A 26,461-nucleotide genomic window follows, 5' to 3' on the forward strand; every position below is an offset into this window, starting at 1 on the left:
ATTGGTTTTGTAGGATCAAGCTGGGTAGCCACGTACAGTGAGGGGGTCAAGATGGCTTTTTTATTTTTTTGGTGGCTATGTGCAAAATGGATCATCAAGTTAAGAAGCCAGTCTGCAGTAGGAGGAAATCAAAGCATATTTTATCCAGAGAGAAGCAGAGATGTGAATCCCTGTGATGATCGGAACACTTGCAAGAGAAAGAAATAGGAAAAGAGTAGCCGCTTGATAACTGTGCAGTGTCTGAGAGGCCAGCCACACTCTCTGTAACTGAGTTCCCAAAGGTTCTCTTGTCATCTTATGATCCCCTCCTTGTGTTTCTCTGAGAAAATTTCAGTTTCTTGCAACTAATAATCTCTTACTTAGAAGGCATCCTGTCATTGGTAGAACTTGCTTTATTCTTACCCATGAAATCAATTCATAACGAACACAGAAAAAAAATTTAATGACATTATTAAACAGGAGTTAAACTAAACAAAAATCCTCATGTCTTAAAATAATTTTGAATAACCTTAGAATAATTTTCTGGCCAGCCTATTGATGTACTACCAGTCCAAAGAAAGCTTCTTTCCTCTCAGGGAGGTAGAGCTGGCCTGCCACTCCCCTCCTTCATGCTGATAGGAAAAGGAATGGTGGAGAATTAGTGGGCAATCTTAGAATCCTTCAACTTCTAGGTTGAGGCCATCCAGGTGTCTGCCTCCCATTGAGGGAAGAAAGGAGTAAACTGATAAAGAGGTCAAGGGGTACCCTCTCTGACCACTCTCTTTGCTTTCCAGACCACCTCCAACCACTCAGCTGTCTCAGTAGGTCTGTCTCCAGCAGCAAGACTGAAGACTACAAGTTCATTTTCAAAAACCAAGAATCTCTGGAAGTAAACAAAGCCAATGTATAGACTGTTGCTGGTCCTTAAACCAGCAGTTGCTAAAAAAAAGGTCATGAAGAACCTAGGGGCAGGACAGGAATAAAGACGCAGACCTACTAGAGAATGGACTTGAGGACACGGGGAGGGGGAAGGGTAAGCTGGGACAAAGTGAGAGAGTGGCATGGACATATATACACTACCAAATGTAAAATAGATAGCTAGTGGGAAGCAGCCACATAGCACAGGGAGATCAGCTCGGTGCTTTGTGACAACCTAGAGTGGCGGGGTAGGGATGCTGGGAGGGAGGGAGATGCCAGAGGGAAGAGCTATGGGGATATATGTATATGTATAGCTGATTCACTTTGTTATAAAGCAGAAACTAACACACCATTGTAAAACAATTATACTCCAATAAACATGTTAAAACAAAAATCTATATATCTTTCATAGGATATAATGGCATCTTTACAAACACAGAATGGTAACCAAAGCCTCAAATTTCTATTACTTCTAGGTTAATCTTTTTAATGATTGTTTCTGGGTCCCCAAACGTTCAGTATCTTCTGTGTGCAAGGAATGGGCTGCCTGGTAGGGCAATTCAAAGGCTATAGACATCTAAGACAATTTAACGGGAAAAGAAAAGTCTTTTCAACAAACGGTGTTGTGATCACTGGATATCCACATGCAAAAAAATGAAGTTGGACCCCCTATCACACACTCAAAATGTATTATCTGCCTAAATGTCAAAGCTAAAACTATAAAACTTTCAGAAGAAAACACAGAAATAAATCTTCATGACCTTGGATTAGGTGATGGTTTCTTAGATATAACACTAAAAGTGTAAGTGACAAAAGAAAAAGATAAATAAATTTGACATCATCAAAATTTTAAACTTTTGTGCTTCAAAGGACACCATCAAGAAAGTGAAAAGATAACTTACTGAATGGGAGAAAATGCTTGCAAATAATATATCAGATGAGGGACTTATATTCAGAATATATAAAGAACTCTTACAACAATAAGAAGACAAGCCAATTAAAAATGGGAAAAGGATATGAATAGATCTTTTCTCCAAAGAATATACAAATGGCCAAAAAAATTATGAAACAGTGATCAGTATTATTAGTTGTTAGGGAATGAAAATTAAAACCACAATGAGATACCACTTCTCACCCACAGGATGGCTATAGTCAAAAAGACAATAACAAGTGTCAGTAAGGATGTAGTGGAATTGGAACTCTCATACACTGCTGATGAAATTGTTTGGAAAACAATTTGGCAGTACTTCAAAAAGTTACACATAGAGTTACTATAAGACACAGCAATTCCACTCTTAGGTATATACTCAAGAGACTAGAAACCATATGTCTACACAAAGGCTGTGGCATACTCATCTGCTGCTCACAGGGGCACCCTAGCCATCTCCTTAACTTGTTCCAACCAGTTCCTGCTTGGTTCTTTCTGGAGAGGAAAGAACACTGGGCTAGGGGGAACTTCAAGATGGCAGAGGAGTAAGACATGGAAATCACCTTCCTCCCCACAAATACATCAAACAAACATGTACATGTGGAACAACTCCTACAGAACACCTACTGAACGCTGGCAGAAGACCTCAGACTTCCCAAAAGGCAAGGAACTCCCCACGTACCTGGGTAGGGCAAAAGAAAAAAAGAAAAACAGAGACAAAAGAATAGGGACAGTACCTGCACCTCAGGGAGGGAGCTGTGAAGGAGGAAAAGTTTCCACACACTAGGAAGCCCCTCCACTGGCAGAGATGGGGGGTGGCGGGGAGGAAGCTTCAGAGCCACGGAGGAGAGCGCAGCAACAGGGGTGCAGAGGGCAAAGCAGAGAGATTCCCGCACAGAGGATGAGTGCTGACCAGCACTCACCAGCCTGAGAGGCTTGTCTGCTCACCTGCCAGGGCGGGCGGGGGATAGGGGCTGAGGCTCCGGCTTCAGAGGTCAGATCCCAGGGACAGGACTAGGGTTGGCTGCGTGAACACATCCTGAAGGGGACTAGTGCGCCACAGCTAGCTGGGAGGGAGTCCAAGAAAAAGTCTGGACCTGCCTAAGAGGGAAGACACCATTGTTTTGGGGTGCACGAGGAAAGGGGATTCAGAGCACCGTCTAAACAAGCTCCAGAGACAGGCGCGAGCTGTGGCTATCAGCGCAGACACCAGAGACTGGCATGAAACACTAAGGCTGCTGCTGCAGCCACCAAGAAACCTGTGTGCAAGTACAGGTCACTATCCACACCTCCCCTCCCGGGAGCCTGTGCAGCCCACCACTGCCAGGGTCCCGTGATCCAGGGACAACTTCCCGGGGAGACCACACAGTGCACCTCAGGCTGTTGCAATGTCATGCTGGCCTCTGCTGCCGCAGGCTCACCCCGCATTCCATACCCCTCCCTCCCCCTGGTCTGAGTGAGCCAGAGCCCCATAATCAGCTGCTCCTTTAACCCTGTCCTGTCTGGGTGGGAACAGACGCCCTCAGGCGACCTACATGCAGAGGTAGGGCCAAATCCAAAGCTGAACCCCAGGAGCTGTGCAAACAAAGAAGAGAAAGGGAAATCTCTCCCAGCAGCCTCAGGAGCAGAGGATTAAATCTCCACAATCAACTTGATGTACCCTGCATCTGTGGAATACCTGAATAGACAACGAATCATCCCAAAATTGAGGCAGTGGACTTTGGGAGCAACTGTAGACATGGGGTTTCCTTCCTGCATCTAATTTGTTTCTGGTTTTATGTTTATCTTAGTTTAGAATTTAGAGCTTATTATCATCGGTAGATTTGTTTACTGATTTGGTTGCTCTCTTCCTTTTTTTTATGTATATATTTTTTTCATTTTCTCTTTCTTGAGTGTGTATGTGTATACTTCTTTGTGTGACTTTGTCTGTATGGCTTTGCTTTTACCATTTGTCCTAGGGTTCTGTCTGTCCGTTTTTTTGTTGTCGTTTTTGTATAGTTTTTAGCACTTGTTATCATTGGTGGATTTGTTTTTTGGTTTGGTTGCTCTCTTCTTTTCTTTCTTTATTACTTTTTAAATTTTTTTATTTAAAAAATTTTTTTTTATTTTAATATCTTTATTTACTTATTTTTCTTTCTTTCTTTTCTCTTTTTCTTCTGAGCAGTGTGGCTGACAGGGTCTTAGTGCTCCAGCTGGGTGTCAGGCCTGAGCCTCTGAGGTAGGAGAGCCAAGTTCAGGACATTGGTCCTCCAGACACCTCCCGGCCCCATGTAATATCAAACAGTGAAAGCTCTCCCAGAGATCTCCATCTCAATGCTAAGACCCAGCTCCACTCAACGACCAGCAAGCTACAGTGCTGGACACCCTATGCCAAACAACTAACAAGACAGGAACACAACCCCATCCATGAGCAGAGAGGCTACCTAAAATCATAATAAGGTCACAGACACCCCAAAACACACCACTGGACTCGGTCCTGCCCAAGAGAAAGATAAGATCCAGCCTCATCTACCAGAGCACAGGCACCAGTCCCCTCCACCAGGAAGCCTACACAACCCACTGAATCAACCTTACCCACTGGGGGCAGACACCAAAAACAATGGGAAGTACGAACTTGGAGACTGTGAAAAGGAGACCCCAAACACAGTAAGTTAACCAAAATGAGAAGACAGAGAAATACACAGCAGATGAAGGAACAAGGTAAAAACCCACCAGACCAAACAAATGAAGAGGAAATAGGCAGTCTACCTGAAAAAGAATTCAGAGTAATGATAGCAAAGATGATCCAAAATCTTGGAAATAGAATGGAAAAAATACAAGAAACGTTTAACAAGGACCTAGAAGAATTAAAGAGCAAACAAACAATGATGAACAACATAATAAATGAAATTTAAAACTCTCTAGAAATAATCAATAGCAGAATAACCAAGGCAGAAGAAAGGATAAGTGACCTGGCAGATAAAATAGTGGAAATAACTACCGCAGAGCAGAATAAAGAAAAAAGAATGAAAGTAATTGGGACAGTCTCAGAGACCTTTGGGAGAACATTAACTGCACCAACATTCAAATTATAGGGGTCCCAGAAGAAGAAGAGAAAAAAAACGGTCTGAAAAAATATTTGAAGAGATTATAGTTGAAAATTTCCTTAATATGGGAAAGGAAATAGTCAATCAAGCCCAGGAAGCACAGACAGTCCCATACAGGACAAATCCAAGGAGAAACACACCAAGACACATATTAATCAAACTATCAAAAATTAAATACAAAGAAAACATATTAAAAGCAGCAAGGGAAAAGCAACAGATAACATACAAGGGAATCCCCATAAGGTTAACAGCTGATCTTTCAGCAGAAACTCTGCAAGCCAGAAGCGAGTGGCAGGACATATTTAAAGTGATGAAAGGGAAAAACCTACAAACAAGATTACTCTACACAGCAAGGATCTCATTCAGATTCGATGGAGAAATTAAAAACCTTTACAGATAAGCAAAAGCTAAGAGAATTCAGCACCAAGAAACCAGCTTTACAACAAATGGTAAAGGAACTTCTCTAGGCAGGAAAAACAAGGAAGAATAAGACCTACAATAACAAACCCAAAACAATTAAGAAAATGGTAATAGGAACATATACATCGATAACTACCTTAAATGTAAATGGATTAAATGCTCCAACCAAAAGACACAGGCTTGCTGAATGGATACAAAAACAAGACCCACATATATGCTGTCTACAAGAGACCCACTTCAGACCTAGGGACACCTACACACTGAAACTGAGGAGATGGAAAAAGATATTCCATGCAACTGGAAATCAAAAGAAAGCTGGAGTAGCAGTTCTCATATCAGACAAAATAGACTTTAAAATAAAGACTATTACAAGAGACAAAGAAGAACACTACATAATGATCAAGGGATCAATCCAAGAAGAACATATAACAATTGTAAATACTTATGCACCCAACATAGGAGAACCTCAATACATGAGGCTAATGCTAACAGCCATAAAAAGGGAAATCGACAGTAACACAATCATAGTAGGGGACTTTAACACCCCATTTTCATCAATGGACATATCATTCAAAATGAAAATAAATAAGGAAACACAAGCTTTAAATGACACATTAAACAAAATGGATTTAATTGATATTTATAGGACATTCCATCCAAAAACAACAGAATACACTTTCTTCTCAAGTGCTCATGGAACATGCTCCAGGACAGATCATATCCTGGGTCACAAATCAAGCCTCAGTAAATTTAAGAAATTGAAATCATATCAAATATCTTTCCCGACCACAACGCTATGAGACTAGATATCAATTACAGGAAAAAAATCTGTAAAAAATACAAGCACATGGAGGCTAAACAATACACTACTAAATAACCAAGAGATCACGGAAGAAATCAAAGAGGAAATCAAAAAATACCTAGAAACAAATGACAATGAAAACACGACGACCCAAAACCTATGGGATGCAGCAAAAGCAGTTCTAAGTGGGAAGTTTATAGTAATACAATCCTACCTCAAGAAACAAGAAACATGTCAAATAAACAACCTAACCTTACACCTAAAGCAATTAGAGAAAGAAGAAGAAAAAAACCCCAAACTTAGCAGAAGGAAAGAAATCATAAAGATCAGATCAGAAATAAGTGAAAAAGAAATGAAGGAAACAATAGCAAAGATCAATAAAACTAAAAGCTGGCTCTTTGAGAAGATAAACAAAATTGATAAACCATTAGCCAGACTCATCAAGAATAAAAGGGAGAAGACTCAAATCAATAGAATTAGAAATGAAAATATAGTAACAACTGACACTGCAGAAATACAAAGGATCATGAGAGATTACTACAAGCAACTATATGCCAATGAAATGGACAACCTGGAAGAAATGGACAAATTCTTAGAAAAGCACAACCTTCTGAGACTGAACCAGGAAGAAATAGAAAATATGAACAGACCAATCACAAGCACTGAAATTGAGACTGTGATTAAAAATCTTCCAACAAACAAAAGCCCCAGACCAGATGGCTTCACAGGCGAATTCTATCATTTAGAGAAGAGTTAACACCTATCCTTCTCAAACTCTTCTAAAATATAGCAGAGGGAGGAATACTCCCAAACTCATTCTATGAGGCCACCACCACCCTGATACCAAAAACCAGACAAAGCTGTCACAAAGAAAGAAAACTACAGGCCAATATCACTGATGAACATAGATGCAAAAATCCTCAACAAAATACTAGCAAATAGAATCCAACAGCACATTACAAGGATCATACACCATGATCAAGTGGGGTTTACCCCAGGAATGCAAGGATTCTTCAATATACACAAATCAATCAATGTGATACACCATATTATCAAATTGAAGGATAAAAACCATACGATAATCTCAATAGATGCAGAAAAAGCTTTCGACAATATTCAACATCCATTTATGATGAAAACTCTCCAGAAAGTAAGCATAGAGGGAACTTTCCTCAACATAATAAGGTAAGCCATACATGGTTTGCCACATATGACAAACCCACAGCCAACATCATTCTCAATGGTGAAAAACTGAAACAATTCCCACTAAGATTAGGAACAAGACAAGGTTGCCCACTCTCACCACTATTATTCAACATAGTTTTGGAAGTTTTAGCCACAGCAATCAGAGAAGAAAAAGAAATAAAAGGAATCCAGATAGGAAAGGAAGAAGTAAAACTGTCACTGTTTGCAGATGACATGATACTATACACAGAGAACCCTAAAGAAGCTACCAGAAAACTACTAGAGTTAATCAATGAATTTGGTAAAGTAGCAGGATACAAAATTAATGCACAGAAATCTCTTGCATTCCTATACACTAATGATGAAAAATCTGACAGAGAAATTAAGAAAACATTCCCATTTACCATTGCAACAAAAAGAATAAAATATCTAGGAAAACACCTACCTGACAAAAGACATGTATGCAGAAAACTACAAGACACTGATGAAAGAAATTAAAGATGATGCAAACAGATGGAGAGATATACCTTGTTCTTGGATTGGAAGAATCAACATTGTGAAAATGACTATACTACCCAAAGCAATCTACAGATTCAATGCAATCCCTATCAAACTACCAATGGCATTTTGCACAGAACTCAAACAAAAAGTTTCACAATTTGTATGGAAACACAAAAGACCCCAAATAGTCAAAAGAATCTTGAGAAAGAAAAACAGAGCTGGAGGAATCAGGCTCCCTGACTTAAGACTATACTACAAAGATACAGTAATCAAGACAGTATGGTACTGGCACATAAACAGAAATATGGATCAATGGAACAGGATAGAAAGCCCAGAGACAAACCCACGTACATATGGTCACCTTATCTTTGATAAAGGATGCAAGAATATACAATGGAGAAATGACAGCCTCTTCAATAAGTGGTGCTGGGAAAATTGGACAGCTACATGTAAAAGAATGAAATTAGAACACTCCCCAACACCATACACAAAAATATACTGAAAATGGATTAAAGACCTAAATGTAAGGCCAGACAGTATAAAACTCTTAGAGGAAAACACAGTCAGAACACTCTTTGACATAAATCACAGCAAGATCCTTTTTGAACCACCTCATAGAGGAAGGGAAACAAAAACAAAAATAACTAATGGGACCTAATGAAACTTAAAAGCTTTTGCACAGCAAAGGAAACCATAAACACGATGAAAAGACAACCCTCAGAATGGGAGAAAATATCTGCAAATGAAGCAACTGACGAAGGATTAATCTCCAAAATATACAAGCAGCTCGTGCAGCTCAATATCAAAAAAACAAACAACCCAATCCAAAAATGGGCAGAAGACCTAAATAGACATTTCTCCAAAGAAAATATACAGATTGCCAACAAACACATGAAAGGATGCTCAACATCACTAATCGTTAGAGAAATGCAAATCAAAACTACAATGAGGTATCACCCAATACCAATCAGAATGGCCATCATCAAAAAATGTACAAATGCTGGAGAGGGTGTGGAGAAAAGAGAACCCTCTTGCACAGTTGGTGGGAATGTAAATTGATACAGCCACTATGGAGAACAGTATGCAGGTTCCTTAAAAAACTAAAAATAGAACTACCATACAACCCAGCAATCCCACTACGGGGCATGTACCCTGAAAAAACCGTAATTCAAAAAGAGTCATGTACCACAATGTTCAGTGCAGCTCTATTTACAATAGCCAGGACATGGAAGCAACCTAAGTGTCCACTGACAGATGAATGGATCATGAGGATGTGGCACATATAGACAATGGATTATTACTCAGACATAAAAAGAAACGAAATTGAGTTATTTGTAGTGAGGTGGATGGACCTAGAGACTGTCATACAGAGTGAAGTAAGTCAGAAAGAGAAAAACAAATACCGTATGCTAACACATATATATGGAATCTAAAAAAAAAGGTTCTGAAGAACCTAGGGCCAGGACAGGAATAAAGATGCAGACATAGAGAATGGACTTGAGGACATGGTGGGGTGGGGGGAAGGGTAAGGTGGGACGAAGTGAGAGAGTGGCATGGACATATATACACTACCAAATGTAAAATAGATAGTTAGTGGGAAGCAGACGCATAGCAGAGGGAGATCAGCACGGTGCTTTGTGTGCACCTAGAGGGGTGGGATAGGGAGTGCAGGAGGGAGACACAAGAGGAGGGGATATGGGGATATATGCATATGTATAGCTAATTCACTTTTTTATACAGCAGAAATTAGCACTCCATTGTAAAGCAATTATACTCCAATAAAGATGTTAAAAAAAAAAAAAAAGAACACTGGGCTAGGTGCCAACTTAATGAAAAAATTGATTCTGTTAATTTAAGAATTTAATGAGTCATATATACATATATTATTAAAAGTCTATTTCACAAGATGGCAACATCTTTTGGGTTGAAAAAAAAAAAAAACACTGGTCTACTGAGATCTGAAACATACAAATGAGGATCTGAACATCTTGCTGCAGAGTAGACCAGCAGCATCAGCATCACCTGGGAGCTGGTTAGAAATGCAGGCTGTCAGCCCTCACCACCAGACTTACTGAATCAGAATCTGGATTTTATTAGTGAGTGCTTGGGTGACTCCTATGCACAATGATATTTGAGAAGAACTGTTTGCTGTCAAACATTTTAATTACATTTAAGTCCAATCCACATATGACAAAAAGAGTTAAACCTACAAGAGGAGGCTGACTGCTGAAGATGTGTAGGTCTGCTGGCTAAAGGATAGCTTTCTATGCGGCTCCAGCTTATTGGGGAAAGTCAGTTCCAGAAGCAGAGTCAGCAAGGTAACCTTCCCAACAGCTTGCATTTTCTTTATTGTTGGCAAATACATCACCTACATTGCAAAGTTATTGAGATCCACATCCTTGTGAGTAGGAGAGGCCCTAGAACAGCCCTGCTTAGAGATGCTGCCATGAAACAGTTTTTCACTTACCACAGTATAATCTACATTCTGATTGACTGTTGGTGGTAAAGCCAATATAATTCTTTATAAGAGAGCATACTCCAGTGTAATGTTTTTCAAGCAGTGATCCATTATATAGTAACCATATTTTAAAAATAAAAACATGGTCATATATTCTGAATTAAAAAGAGAATAATGACATGACAATAGCAAGTATACCCATAACAATAACTGAATGGAATATTTGTGACTGTCCTGCGAAATCTAGGACATATGGTGCCAAAACCCATGAGGCATTAATGACCTGGATGAGAAGTACTATGACCTTGGTCTTTCTCTGGATATCTATACCAGAATTCTGGGCACACCAAGTTATTTCTCACCCTGGTGCCGTTACACATAACCGCTCTTTTCCATCACATCTTCGCTTACCTACCCCTTCTCATCCTTCAGGTCTCAGCTTAAATGCCATCTCCCTAGACAGCTGCTCTGGAAACCTTATCTAAGGTAGCTCCCATACTCCCACTCAACCCAGTTCCCCTCCAAGGCCATTCCCTCGTTAGTACTTATCACAATCTATTGATATATTCACCTTGCTTTCTTGTTCATTCATTGTTGGCTTCCTCCACCAGAATGGGGGCAAGAACTTGGTCATGTTCAAAGCTGCACCCCTGTATCTGGTACATTCTAGATGTGAAATGAGTTTTTGATGAATAAACAAATGAAAAAGAGTCAAATCTACCCAATTTAGAGAATAAATAAATCTTAATAAAAAATCACCAGACTATAGCTTATTAACAAAAATAACAATAGTAAAATCATTTATGAATAGACCGTAAGCGTCCATCAAAACCTTTCACTACATGCTCATGCCAATGAACAGAGCAAGTAAGATCCAACGAATAGTGTGGATGGTACCACTGAGTGACTTCGCTTAAATCTCTTTCCCTCTCTGAGTTGTACCTGTAAAATAAAGGCTATCTCTCAGAGTTGTGGGCAAAGGGATTTCTGTGTGTGTGTGTGTGTGTGTGTCTGTGTGTGTGTGTGTGTGTGTGTGTGTGTGTGTGTGTGTAGTGCCTGGTACAGAGCAAGCACTCAACTCAATACAGGTTTGATTCTTTATAGTTACCCCCGTGCTTCCCTTGTTCAAACTGGTCAAGGGACTGAAGAATATGAAATCACATCTCCAGGCCTTCATGTGAACCTGTTTACCCAACACTCCAGGCCCAACCATGGCTATTACACCCATCTCTTCAAATTCAACAAGTGCAATTGAGTGCACCTGCAGCACCAGATAATTTTAGCCATGTCACAATTGAGACTTAACAAATTTTTTAAAAACATCTCCAGCAGGGCTTCCCTGGTGGCGCAGTGGTTGAGAATCTGCCTGCTAATGCAGGGGACACGGGTTCAAGCCCTGGTCTGGGAAAATGCCACATGCCGCGGAGCAACTGGGCCCGTGAGCCACAACTGCTGAGCCTGCGCGTCTGGAGCCTGTGCCCCGCAACGGGAGGGACCGCGATAGTGAGAGGCCCGCACACCGCGATGAAGAGTGGCCCCCGTTTGCCACAACTAGAGAAAGCCCTCGCACGAAACGAAGACCCGACACAGCTAAAAATAAATAAATAAATAAATAGAGTAGCTATTAATTTAAAAAAAAAAAAAAAGTAGTGGCAAGCCTTTGAGAGATTTTAAGTGAAGGAAGAATATCTTAGGTCACCCCCGGCTGAGGGAATAAAATACAAGATGATAAACGTAAATATTAAAAAAAAAAAACAAAACATCTCCAGCAGTTCATTGTTTCAGGTCATTGCTTCAAAGCTGGTGATGTTCCTAAGGTGAACTTGAACATGGTTCCATTTCTAAACAGAGTTCTTGTGATCTGCTTCAAATACCCTTAAATAAAGCACGAGGTTGAAAAACAGTTACAAGGAATCACAAACTTACTGAGTTCTGGTTAGAAACAAGGCACGATGGTAGGGACCACAGTAACCGAGAAAAATAAAAAAGTGTGTAAAGCAGTGAAGTGATAGCTCTGGGTTTTGGAATCAGACTGACTTGGGTTCCAATTCCCATTCTACAATCTGCTAAATAGTGACCATGGGCAACATCTTTAACCTCTCTGTGCCTCAGTTTCCTCACCAGGGAACTGAGGCTAACCACAGTACCAATGTCATGGGGTTGTCGAGAAGATGGAAGAGATAAATCTGTACACACATTTAGCACCGAGTCTGCACTCAGGAAATGTTGGCTCTGATTATTAAATTCATTCTCAACCTCAAGGGTCTTACATACATTTACAAATGAAAATATTCAGAGTGAAACAATGGCACTAAATGACATATATCAAGTGAGTAGCATTGGTCACGAAAGATGCAAAACTTTAGGAGTGCAAGGCATTCCTTCATCTAAGGCACCCCTTCATCTAAGGATGGTAAAAGGTCTCATGGGAGAGGTGAGATTGAAATGGATGGGGCCATGCAAGACATAGATACAAATAGGCTCCCTGCGGCGGGCACTTCCTATTTGCCAAACACTGTGGGGAACCTTGTATGTTATCTCCACAAGCTACAAGTTAGGTACCTCTAAACCTCCATTGCATGTATGAGAAGCTATTTTACTGATGATAGTTGAGACTCACACAGGTTTAGTAGCTTCCCCAAGCCACCTAACTGGTGGCACATCTAGGTTCAAAACCAGGTCTGTCTGACCAAGACCCATGCTCCCACCACTATGCCACTGGGGGAAAGGGATCAGGAGAAGAAGGACGAAGGGGGAGATAAATCATCGCAGCGTGAGACAGGAAAGAACATAGTAATCTTATTACATGGCAAGTGGGAAGCAAACAATTCATGATTTTTTTTAAAGAAAAGGAAAATGAAGGTAGAAAGGTGGGTTAAGACCAGGCAGAATGGAAAACTCAGAATTTTGGACTTCAGACTATGGACAGTGAGGAAACATTTTTATGTCTTTGGTGTACGTGTGTGTTTTTGATTAAATACTGTACTACTACTATCATTACTAAGAGCATTTATTGAGCAACGATAAAGGGCCAGGCCCCATGCTAAACTATTTGCAAACATTACTTCTAATAGTTACAATTCTGCAACTTAGGTGTTGTTACCCACCCTTTCACAAACAAACAAGGCCCTGAGAGGTCAAGCCACTCACTCGGATGCCTCTAGTAAACAAACAGCAGAGTGGGCTCAAACCCAAGTGGGTGTGAAATCAAAGTCAGCGCCCTTTCCCCTAAAATGGTACTGCCCGAAAAACCTCCCTTGCAACAGAGAGCTGAAAAATAAGAGAAACGAAAAGGGAGACAGGGGACTAGTCAGACGCAAAATAGGGATCCAGAGTAAGGAGAGAAATGTCTCAACTGGAGTCACTGTGAAAATGGACGGGAAGTGACAGAGAGCAAATGTGTTCATGACCTTTTCTTTCATTTGCTCCAGTTCTGTGTCATGGTCTGCTACCTGCAGCAGAAACCAAGTTAGTAATTATTCCTGCCTGTATTACTGTCCTTGCCTTCAAGCCCTGATTTGAGTGTTGCTTTAATATTTATTTGTCCCATCACAATGTTATCAGAGCTAAAATATGGCATCATCCGCTAATCTGTTAACTGTATTGAAGTGTAGTCATTCAAGAGAATAAAACTAAGCCTCCATATCCAATAAATCACATTATGCTTCACATATTAACATCTTAAAAAATCTGACTTAAACACATAGTCTGTCAAATCAGGAGGAAACATACGCTGAACTCTAATGAGCTCTGCCAAATCCTACAGTATTATTATTAAAGTTCATCGTGATCTCAGAGATGACACGGTTTTCTAAAATGGAGTGTGGTATCAATATTTGCTGGGCTGCTTTCTAGTTAATATTCTCGGGAAAGTAGCACAATAAATAAAACAGTGGGAAATGTATGCATTATGAATATATCTTTCAAACTAATGCAAAAGCTATGTGGACAATTACTTACATTATCTCGTTTGATGGAATCAAGAGTTGGAAGTTTTAATATTTATGTCATGATTCCAAAAAACCCCAAACATTTCTGCACTAGTACCTTAGGTTTAGCCCTCCTCATTCAATGAGAAACGTCAATATTTTAAATAGAAAATCAGTAGTATAACTGGCTATACAGAAATGAGTTGAAATTCGTAAAGATAAAAGAGTACAAATTTCCTTTCCATATATACAGTTAATACATTAATATTCCTAACATTTTACAATACTAATTTCAAACATCTAGTATGTTTCTGGGAATAAAATTATGAAGGAAATGGCACTTAAGAGTCCCATATACTAAGGATAAAAACAAATATTGCTTGTGTACTACCTTCACCGGAAAAAGATATTTACATATAGACGATAAAGCAAAATAACAACATAAACATTCTACATTCTCTAATTTTACAGCTCTTAATTATATAATGATCTGTGGTCTGTGTTTTTTAATCTGTTGGACTTAATTTTATTCCTATGTGCAAACACATACATGGATATTAAAGAACTCTGCTCACCTATACTCAGACCCAACCAAATATCATCGAAAATTTAGCAATAAAGTCCTTTCTCTGCAGGCAGCCTTGCTACTATGTCACTGTAAAGCATAAGGATATAACTATCTTAATAAAAAGACCAGAAGCTAAAACATCTTTTTTTTTCTTTTCAAAATTGAAGCTCCTTGCAAACCCAGTTACACAAATAACTTCATTCACCTTATCTTCAAATCTGAGTGTTTCTTCAACTAAGCCAGATATCATCACATCCCCACTAGTCCGATAGCCTGTCATAACAGTGGTTCACTGCAACTCCACCCTTTTCCCACCTTCAGTTTCAACAGTGCATTTAATTTTTTTTCCTATTAGAGAAAAAAAATTAAGATTAGGAGTTCAAATCCTCAAAGTAGTTCAGTGAACTGTCACATTACTATTATTTAACTGCAGGGAATTTTCTGTTTAATTGCCACTCTCTCCCTTCCCCTAAAGGACTACAACTTATTTTGATGGTGTAATGGAAAGCACTGCATTAAGAAAGAGCAAAAACATAATGGGTTTTAATTTTTAAATATCTAACCTTTTCACGAGTCACTGTTAATCATTTGCACCTGTGACTTTAATAATCAGTTCAGCAATTACAGAAGCAAAATCTCCAGGATGGGACTAGGTAAGGATGCCCCAATCACAACCATTACCATAGCAGGGAGAGAAGAAAGCTATTCTGTCATACGTGACATGAAGAAAGTTTTACATGTCAGTTCCACCCAATCTTGAGAACGGTAGAGCTCCTAGTACTTAAAATCTTCATCTTCTAAAATTCAAGACTTTTTAAAAAATATATCTCACTGCATTTTCAAATACTAAGTTTTTACTTTCTGTAACAATTTTTTCAACTTTAGGGCTTGGGGGGAAAGAAGGCTCCAGAATACAGAATAATCACAACACTATAAGAGGGGAAAAAGCTAGTTTTTAAAAATCATTCTTCCCACAGAGACATTAAGACCATTATCATTACACCACTTAACCATTTACTTCATTATGAAAGGAAACTTAGAGCACAAGTGGCAATATTCTGAAACGTGGTGTTAGTGTGTTCTGCATCAATGAACACACAAGTCTGGAAGGTACAAATATGGTCTCTGTCAGTTGTGGTCCATCCTCAGCAAGTCATTTTCCCTGTGGGCTGAGGCTCCCATATCGTGGAAATCTTCCCTAACTGCTGAAGGCTGAAAAGGATTCCCTGTGAACAGCATCTGGACCACACCTTGTTTGGTCACACAAGAAGCTGACAAGGGCTGGAGGAAAATGCGTCTGGTCCAAAGATGAGAGGACAGGGCCAAAAATCAAAATATACCCCTCTACAATTTAATAAGGAGGACCCCTAAAATGTCTATTCATCCAGTTTTGTTCTTCTAATCAGTCCCGCCATCCGCTACTAGATGTTGGTCATTCTGTGGGCTGGCTGGTAGGGTTTTGTGGTCCAGCAACTGCCAGCCTTTTATAACCTCAGTGATGGTGTGGAAGCATCCATAAATATGCTTTTTGGCACTAAGTCACTACCAAGGGAAATATTAGAGAACAAACTCCCCACCCACAGCAGAAATTTCTTAGTTTCGAAGCATCAGGAATGAAGATCCCAATTACCTTTAGCAAAACTTCTTTTAGGGTTTTTTTTTTTCAATCCTCTTGCTTGCTGAGGAACCTTCTAAAGAGCCCCCCACAGATGATACCCACAGTTCAGGTTATTGGTCCTACATTTTCCTAGTTAGGGAGGGAAGCAGAAGTGTTTGATAGTTTACCCAGGATCCTTCCACTTGTAGCCGGAATGAACACCAAAAAAGCATCAGGACCCTTAACTCCTTAGAGATTTAAAAGACTTCCGGAGGAATAAAAAGAAATCTCTCCCTCCACACCTGCACCCCCTACCCTGCTTCTGCCCCAGCCTTAGAATCAGTAGCCCGTCTGTAATTCCATGAGGTTCCAGAGAGACTCCTTTATTCCATGGGGCTTCCGGATCTGACCCCAGGAAAGCCCAGTTGGTCATCCTTCTCCTCACCCTTCCAACCTTCACAGCCAACCAACCCTCCCCACCGCCCCAGGCCACCTCCTTACCTGATAATGTCGTCGTTGTGTCCCAAGAAGAATTTTTGGCTGTGCTCGCGGGTGCTGTAAACCACCCCGACGCCAGCCACAAAGTAGACCACTTCCTTGCCGGCGGTGTAGTACAGGTTGTTGCGGCACTGGTGACCCCGGTACCCGTACACCCACTCCAGCCGGAGCTGGCAGCTGGGAGCTGTCCGATCCGCCATGATAAGCTGACCCCACTCGCCCCCCGGTCCCTCCGCACGCGGGTCCGCGGCCCCTGGGCTCCGGGTCTGTCCTCGCCAAGGCTCGGGATGCGGAGGACCTGCAAGGGCTCAGCGTGCAGCGCCGGGCTCTGATTTCCGCGGCGACGCACAGACACAGACCAGCGCGCCGGCCGCAACCATCATCCGCCGCCGCCGCCGGAGACGAGCCGCCAGGTGCGCGGCCGCCAGACCTCGCCGGGCTCTCCGGCTCCCTCTCCACGGGAGAGGCGTCTTCTGGGGCGCCAGCACTCGCGCGCGCACGCCTCACTGCACCTGCGGGCTACGGCCCCCGTGAAAGGTTTTTGGGAGGGTCACCCCGCCTTTTAAATCATGGCTCTGCATATCCAAACACTGATTACCAGTTCACTCACTGAAGTTTGCTGTGCCCGGGGGCCTCGCAGCAGGCAGCGGGATTTATTCTGTGACAGCTTTAATTTGACAAGGAACTCGAGTAAGCTTTGCCATCGCCATCCTTGGATCCGAAACTGACAGTCTACATCCAGGATGCGAGAGCGAGGAAGAAAGAAACATATTTTGCGTAAGTCACCCAGTCCAAGAAAATGATCCCCAAACTAAACCAAGTTTTTAAAAAATTGTCAACTATTCCTCCTCTCTCCCTCCAGATCCATCTTTTTAATGATATGAAATATGCCCTAAATGCTGCTGGCTGGTGGCTGCCGATACGATTTGAAAGAATATTTGCTGCAAGAGGGAGGAGATATGGGGATATATGTATATGTATAGCTGATTCACTTTGTTATAAAGCAGAAGCTAACACACCATTGTAAAGCAATTATACTCCAATAAAGATGTTAAAAAAAAAAAACCCAAAAAAGAACATTTGCTGTTTCCCCACTGAGCCAGGGCAAATATGCAACGGTCATTTTTTAGTTGTTCCAATTAGTTGTCGTGTATGTGTTCATAATTCATATCCTCCGTGAACCGTCTCTTGGCCGAGAAAACCACAAGAACTTAGCAGCTCTTACTAATTAGCAACTCCAATTGAAAGCGCCATAAAAGATTTTTCTGAATCGGAGGAAACTGAGACACTAGTGCAGCTAGAGGCAGGAAAGCTCAACCTACAAACGCTCCCAGTCCACAAGAAATTAATTAATTAACAAGTGACCAAAATCTTGTACCTCTCCCCAGGAAGGTCTGCGCTAGCTATGGGGTCCCGCAGGCGCAAGGGTCACGCCTCTAACCCGGCGTGGGGCGGGAGCGCCCGAGGAACCACTGGGGACGGCGAGCCCCCACATACGCGCACACACATCCCAGGCATTGGTCGCTGCCGACCTGAGGGATGCCGGCCCCAGGGGACACCCCGGCCCGCGCACAGTGCCGCCTTGGCGGCGTCCTGCACTCCTCCCACACCCGATCCAGGCTAGCCTGCGGAACACCCCGGCTCTGCCGCCTCTAACCTCTGCTCTGAGCGGGAGCCGCGAGCACGTCCTGGATCTCGCACGGGCGAGCGAAATCCTCTGCTTGCCCACTTCCCAACCCTTCCCCGCCTCCCGCACCCGAGGATAGGCTTCGTCACTGGGGCGCCGCGGGAGACAGGTTCTTCCTCCAGCCGAGGCTCCGGGGGCGGGGCCACAGCGCCGCTTTCGGGAACCGCGGCTGCGGGTTACTAGGCGAGATCTCGGCACTTGGAAACGGCGGTGCCCCTGAGCGCTGGGACCGCCCCCTCCTTCCACCTCCCCTGTTGCCTCCTTCCTCCGATGCATCCTGGGAAATGTAGTCCGCTCCACGCGGGCCCGGACAGGGAGCGCACGGAGCCGGACCACAAGTCCCAGGATTCCGCGCGCCCAGAGTGCTCCGTAGAGAGGCCGTTAACTGCGTCCGCGGTGCTTGCTGTTCTTTGCTGAGCAGAGGAAGGCGCACCAAGGGCGACCGCTGGCCAGCGACCTGCGTTACCTAGTGACTAAGGCTGCCGGCCCGCGTGCGTGTGTATCTAAAAGGAAGAGCAGTGAAGCAGGAATAGAGACCATAACATCTCTACTGCCCACGTCGAGAATTTCTTCTGCACCTGTCCCTGAGGGCTACTGTAGCCGACTCAAGCCCAAGTTTGTTTCCCACTTCAGTTTTAGTTTTTATTCAGATGGATTCTAATCTGTTAAAGTGCAGTAATGCCGCGTTTAAGAAAAATGCTGGGGATGTGGTCTCACTTTGTCCTAAGAACCAGCGCCTTCCTATGAGCTGCTTCATAAGACTTGGGTAGTTAAGGATAACCAGATTTTGCAAATGGGAAGGTGCTCACGCCACGAACAACTAACCTTGACCCTCAAACGCAGAAGCCGGTGGCATCTATCCAAGTGAACTGTGAATTCCAGTGTGTTCTGAAGTAGCCTCTTTTCAAATCCGGGCAACAGCTGACCTGCGAGAAGAGGCTTCAAAATCTCACTGACTAAAAAGCTGCAGAAGGACGATTAAAGGGACATTTTTAGCATGCCCTTTCCTTTCTGTGCTCTCAGAGTAATCCCTTACTCAGTTCTTCAACTACCTCAAGCTTTAGCACAGCCCTCTGAATGGTAGGAAAGCCTCTAGGAGATTAGAAGTGCCAGAGTTTGGATGAGCGGTTGCTACCTGCAGCAGTGAAGAGGATGTGAATTGGTCTCATCATTCTTTTTAAGTAAACAAAGATCTACAAATCCATGAAGTCGCGCTGTGCTAGACAATAAGGGCACTACCAAATGTAAAAACAAAAACAAACAAAAAAACATGGTCTGAAAGATCTGAGACATAAGCTAAAATATAATGACCAATAATGCCATGCCATAAAACAGTGCCAATGAATTAAATAGAGACAGTAAATTCTATATAAAAATTCACAAGATGAAGAGCTTTTCCAGCTATAAGTCAGGAAGGACTTCATGGAGGAAATAGGAAATAAAGGCAGAATTGAGATAAGTAAACATAAATTGAAAGCACTCTGCATGGGTCTACAGAGTAAAAGGGCAGATACAGAAAAACAAAGATTTAGAGAATAGAACTGGTGCAAGAGAGAATTCGTGTAAGATGAGAAGGGGACATAAACCTGAAAGGTTAGATTGTGAATGGAGCTGAACCTAGAGGTTTGCACCATATTCTTAAAATAACGGAAGGCCATTGGATTTTTTCGGGGGGTGGGGAAGAAGGGAATAACAATGAAAACACCAGTAGTCAAAGCTTTGGGTATTAGAGGCTTAAGGTAGACCTTGGTTGGGGTTCTACATTAGAGGTAGTAGCAATGGTCCAGAAAGGAAGGGACATCTTCCAGAAAAATTACAAAAGGATGTTGAAAAGAGTCTCCTCAACAAATAGAAATGGATATAACATGACATGTTCATTTCCTCAGTTACCTTTAATATAACTAGTGACCACCATGCTATATCATATTGTACTTTTAGTTAAATGAGTATACCTATACCTCCCAATTCAAGACATAGATCTATTTATTATTAAACAACTGATGAGAAAATACAGCAGAGTAAGGCACAGTTAGAGAATTTTCCACCTCAAGTTTCTTAGACAATGAGAGGGAAAAATATTCTCAAGAAACAGTATTAAGGACATAAGGTAAGTTCAGGAACTCATGAAAATTCTCACTAAAATACTTCCATTTATAAAAGTAAAACGAGAGAGTAAGTGTATAGTTTCCAGGTTGTAGAGAGGATACTTTTAGAGAAGAAGACCCTGTGTATTACCTTGGGTCTTCAACAGAAATCAAATGTTTTACCAGTATCTGCCATTATCAGGGCACTCTGCAGAGTCAAGAGAATAAGCCAGAATCCACAGGAGTGAGATACACCTTTGGCTGCATGGAAGGGGCTCTGGAACTGGACATTTCACAGGATCTCAAGAAATAGCAAAGGCCTATTCCCTAGCAGAAACTATGCTCAATCCCAATAGATCTCACTGTTTTTCCTACTCAACCCTTTTCCAATTTTAGGCTACAGGAAAGTGGATAAAAATCAATATCCAGCCACTATAGCTCTGAGAAGATCAACTTATTCTCAGATAAGGTGAGAAGAATGTCTAGAAGAATTCATACATAATGTATCTGAATAAATGATTTGGAAAGAGCTGCCCCATCAAACATAAGCAACAAAAAAAGTAAGGGCAGGGACTTCCCTGGTGCCGCAGTGGTTAGGAATCTGCCTGCCAACGCAGAAGACATGGGTTCGATCCTTGGTCTGGGAAGATCCCACATGCCACAGAGCAACTAAGCCCGTGCATCACAACTACTGAGCCTGCGCTCTGGAGCCCGTGAGGCACAACTACTGAGCCCACGCACGACTACTGAGCCCATGCGCCAGAACTACTGAAGCCCATGCACCTAGAGCCCGTGCTCTGCAACAAGAGAAGCCACCACAATGAGAGGCCCATGCACCGCAGCGAGGAGTAGCCCCCGCTCGCGGCAACTAGAGAAAGCCCGCACGTAGCAACGAAGACCCAACGCAGCCAAAAATAAATTAATTAATTAATAATAAATAAATGTTAAAAATAATAATTTTTTTAAAAATACCTTTAAAAAAAAAAGTAAGGGCATAGCAAAAGCAAACCAAAATCTTGAAAGAAAGGTACATTATATGAGAAAGATTGATGAAGAAAATTTATGTCAAAGAAGCAGATTCTCTACCAAAGAAGAACTTAGTTACAATATGAATTCAAAATATCAAGAGCTTAAAGATGGATACTAAAAATAAAAGCCAAGCTAAAGAAGTAATCAAATATGAACACAGTTTCAGATCTAATGAATACATTTGAAACAACAGAAAAAAAAATGGAAATCATATTACCAGTATGGAGGAAACACCAGAAATTATCACAAGAAATGCAGAGGAAAAAGCCAAGGATATTAAAATAGATAATGCTTGCGACAGCAAAGCTAACCCAACCTACAGATCATTGGCATTCCTAAATTAGAGAAGCCAACAAATGCAACAGAAAATAAAATAGAGAAATATATTAACTGAATCTGCAGATTAAAGTGGTACACTGTATATAAGAAAAAAAAAAAGATGATATAGAATAGTCTCCTTGGAGGCATATCCTAGAAAAATTATTTAACTTCAAGAATAAATAATATTTCAAAATCATTTGCCAACTTTAGAGAGGACTGTTATACCACCTCTGCCAATTAGTAGTTAAAGAGAAACATTTAAGCATTTACTTTGTCTTCTTGGAGGAACTGAAGTTTATCCTCAGTTGATAAAGGAAAGCTATTTACATAAGAATGCTAGCTAATAAATGTAGGGAAAATAATAGATTTAGAAAATCATCCAATGATGTAACTGATGCAGGAAAAGGTTGTAAATGTATACCAAAATGATTAGATGAGAGGATATTCCTTCCCATAATGCTAAAGAATCACCCTACAAATTATGTAACTTTAAATGAAGTGCTCTGGAGGTCACCATGTCAATTAAATTATCAAACTTAGTATCACCAGTACTGGCACAATCTGCTCCTTCTGCCTCCTGATGTGATGCAGTATGAAATACTGCATAAAACATTTTTGGCCAAATAACTAACTCAAGTCTAATCAAGCCTTATGACTTAACTCTAAGTTTACAGAAAATATGGGATAGATGAACAAGTTAACTGAAACCACAGGTAAACAATCAGGTAAAGTCAGAAAATAGGGCAGCATACAACACAAGTGGTCTGGCTTGATCAAAAAAGCAAATGTAATGAAACAAAAAATACATAACAAAAAGGTGGGGGATTATTCTTGGTTAAAAGAGACTAAAGAGATATAACAACCAAATACAATGGGTGACTCCTGATTGGATCTTGGATCCTGATTTTTTTTTTTAAGGCCACAAAAGACAATGTAGGAGAACGAACAATTGGGGAATTTTAATACAAAAAGGATTATTCTAGAGCAGTGGTCCCCAACCTTTTTGGCACCAGGGACCGGTTTCGTGGAAGACAATTTTTCCACGGATATGGGGGGGATGATTCAGGCAGTAATGCGAGCGATGGGGAGCGATGGGAAGCGAGCAGCAGACGAAGCTTCTCTGGCTCGCCCGCTGCTCACCTCCTACTGTGCGGCCGGGTTCCTAACAGGCCGAGGACCCGTACTAGTCCAAGGCCCTGGGGTTGGGGACCCCTGTTCTAGCGGATATTAGGGAATTACTGTTCTTATTCTTTGGAAAATTGTATTCTAAGGAAACACATCCTGAAGCATTTAGGAATAAAATGTTACATCTACAACTTACCTTCAAGTGATTCAGGAAGAAATGTGTTCTCTATGTACATACAAACACACATGCACAGGAGAGATAAAGCAAATATGGCAAATATTAGCAGTTGCTTTATGTATCTTTTTTCTGTATGTCTGAAATTTTTTATTATAAAAGACTGGGAAAATGTTTCTCAAGGATCTAGGCAGAAACAAAAATGGAGGATGCGTGTAGAAATCAGGCTGGCCTCACATTCTGCACTGCAACCTCCAATGCCAGAAAAAATGGAGCAGTATTTATAAGTTCTGATAGAGAAGGAAAGTATAATGTTAGAATTATACCCAGCTAAACTGTTAAGTGTAAAAGCAACAGGCAGACATTCTCTGACATTAAAGAACTTCAGGGCATTTTTTAGCCCTTGTGACAGTTATAATGAAGTTTAATGGCAAGTGACTAAAGAACCCAAATAAACCATTAAAGAAGGTAGAAGTTTCTCTACCACATAAAATGTTTGGAAGTATAGCAGATTAAGGAAATTTTCAGATACCCAGAATCTTCCTGTCTTGTTATACATTAGTACAGATCTTTCACCTCATGGTTTAAGATGACAGATCAAACTTCAGCATTTACATTTGCAATACAGCTAGCAGGAAGGAGAAAAGAAGATCCCCTCCCTTTAAGAATATTTTCTGTAAGTTTCATACACTTCTGCTTACATCACATTGGCCAGAACTTAGAGTGCATCTAGCTGCAAGGGAGGCTAGGATTATACAATATATAATGGGGGCAGTGTGTACATTTAAAATCAGGAAAATTTTACTAAGAAGGAAATGGAAAAGCAATGTTGGTGTTCACCAGAAGTTTCTGCTAACACATTCATAAAAAAACTACCTGACAATGATATTCAGCCGTGCAAGAAGTGAACAAAAGAATCAGAAATGGTAAAGCATGGTAAAAAGATGGGAGGGGAGCAATGAATCAGTCTATTAAGGAAACAGTTCTCCTCATTCATTCTTCAGTTTCACTTTTTTTTTTTGTTATTAAGTAAAATTAGTTGAAACCCTTTATTTAAAAAAAATTCATGAGAATGGTATAATTCCATTCTCATGAAATTATTTCTATCCATTTAGTTATCTGCCATGCATCTAACTATGTCTGTATAGAGATATTGTAATATAGTTCACCAAAACCTAACCTAGTTATTTCTGGAGCAGTGAGATTTAGAATAACTTTTTGCCTTCTTTTGGACCTTTCTGATTTTTCAAAAATATTTGAAATGAGCATGTACCATTTTTATTAAAACAATAAGTCATTATCCATGCATCTATGGTCAATTAATCTACAGCAAAGGAGGCAACAATATACTATGGAGAAAAGACAGTCTCTTCAATAAGGGGTTCTGGGAAAACTGGACAGCTACATGTAAAAGAATGAGATTAGAACATTTCCTCACACCATATACAAAAATAAGCTCAGAATGGATTAAAGACCTAAATAAAAGACCTGAAACCATAAAACTCCTAGAAGAGAACATAGGCAGAACACTCTTTGATATAAACCATAGCAATAATTTTTGGATCCATCTCCAAAGGCAAAAGAAATAAAAACAAAAATAAATAAATGGGATCTAATTAAACTTAAAATCTTTTGCACAGCAAAGGAAACCATCAACAAAGTGAAAAGACAACCTACTGAATGGGAGAAAATATTTGCAAATGATATGACTGACAAGAAGTTGATAGCCAAAATACATTAACAGCTCACATAGCTCAATATCAAAAAGCAACACGATTTTAAAATGAGTGGAAGATCTGGATAAACATTTTTCCAAAGAAGACATATAGATGGCTAACAAGCATGAAAAGATGCTCAACATCTCTATTAGAGAAATGCAAATCAAAACTACAATGAGATATCACCTCACACCTGTCAGAATGGCTATCATCAAAAAGTCTACAAATATCAAATGTTGGCGAGAATGTGGAGAAAAGGAAACCCTTGTACACTGCTGAAGGGAATGTAAATTGGTGCAACCACTATGGAAAACAATACAGAGGTTCCTCAAAAAACTAAAAATGTAACTACCATATGATCCACCAATTCCACTCCTGGAATATATACTCCTGGGTATATATCTGAAAAAAAAGCTACTGTTTTGAAAATATACATGCACCCCAATGTTCATAGCAGCATTATTTACAATAGCCAAGACATGGAAGCAACTCAAGTGTCCATTAACAGATAAGTGGATAAAGAAGATGTGATATATATTTATACACACACACACACACACACACACACACACACACACACAATGGAATATTAGCCATATAAAAGAATGAAATTATGCCATTTGAAACAACGTGGATGGACTTAGAGAGTATTATGCTTAGTGAAATAAGTCAGACGGAGAAAGACAAATACTCTATGTTATCACTTATATGTGGAATCTAAAAAATAAAACAAGCAAATGTATATAACAAAACAAAAACAGACTGACAGATATAGAAAACAAACTAGTGGATACCAGTGGGAACAAGGAAGGGGAAAGGGCCAGATAGGGGTATGGGATTAAGAGATACAAACTACTATGTATAAAATAAGTACAAGGATATATTGTACAGAACAGAGAAATATAACCACTATTTTGTAATAACTTTAAACAGAGTATAATCTATAAATGTATTGAATCACTATGCTGTCCACCTGAAACTAATATTGTAAGTCAACGATACTTCAAAAAAAAATAAGTCATTGCTCTTAAAAATATCTGTTGATGATAGACTGTATTTTTCTTGAAATGGTATTTGTAGTCATTAGGACAAACCCTTCGGTTGATCTTTCTAGACTCTGTTAATTGGCAATATCAAGAGCCTGTCAGATCATTGAACAGAGTTAGGGCATATGAGTGTAGTTGTTTAACCAGAGTTTTCTCTGTAAAAGATAACCAATTTATTTGGAGCTAGACCGTGTAGCCTTGACCTCATTAGCATTACACTTTAGATACCATTGAACTACAAAAAATTGACGATGATATTTCACCAGCAATCAACTAATGGGGTTAGAGTCCATATTTTTAACCAAGTAAAATACTTAAAAATAAAAATAGCACATGAAAAGATTCTCTACATCATTAGCTACCACGGAAATGCAATCAAAACCACAATGAAATACCACTTCACACCT

General features: G+C 40.5%; 1 protein-coding gene across 12 annotated transcripts in view; it reads right to left on the reverse strand.

Annotated features, from left to right (window-relative positions):
• Nucleotides 1–26,461, reverse strand: part of EML6 (EMAP like 6) — a 351,593-nt gene that overhangs the window by 299,080 nt on the left and 26,052 nt on the right. For 10 of the 12 annotated variants that reach the window (XM_082426244.1, XM_082426246.1, XM_082426235.1 and 7 more), the window contains one exon: nucleotides 16,873–17,601. In XM_082426244.1, coding sequence (XP_082282370.1) covers nucleotides 16,873–17,069 — 197 coding nt within the window. In that variant the 5' untranslated portion in view covers nucleotides 17,070–17,601. Of the gene's footprint in view, nucleotides 1–16,872; nucleotides 17,602–19,381; nucleotides 19,483–26,461 lie in introns of all 12 variants that reach the window. The other 2 variants (XM_082426236.1, XM_082426237.1) reach the window with 1 other exon arrangement.

This window comes from Balaenoptera physalus, assembly GCF_965194825.1.
Source record: "Balaenoptera physalus genome assembly, chromosome: 15".
NCBI classification, from domain to species: Eukaryota; Metazoa; Chordata; class Mammalia; order Artiodactyla; family Balaenopteridae; genus Balaenoptera; species Balaenoptera physalus.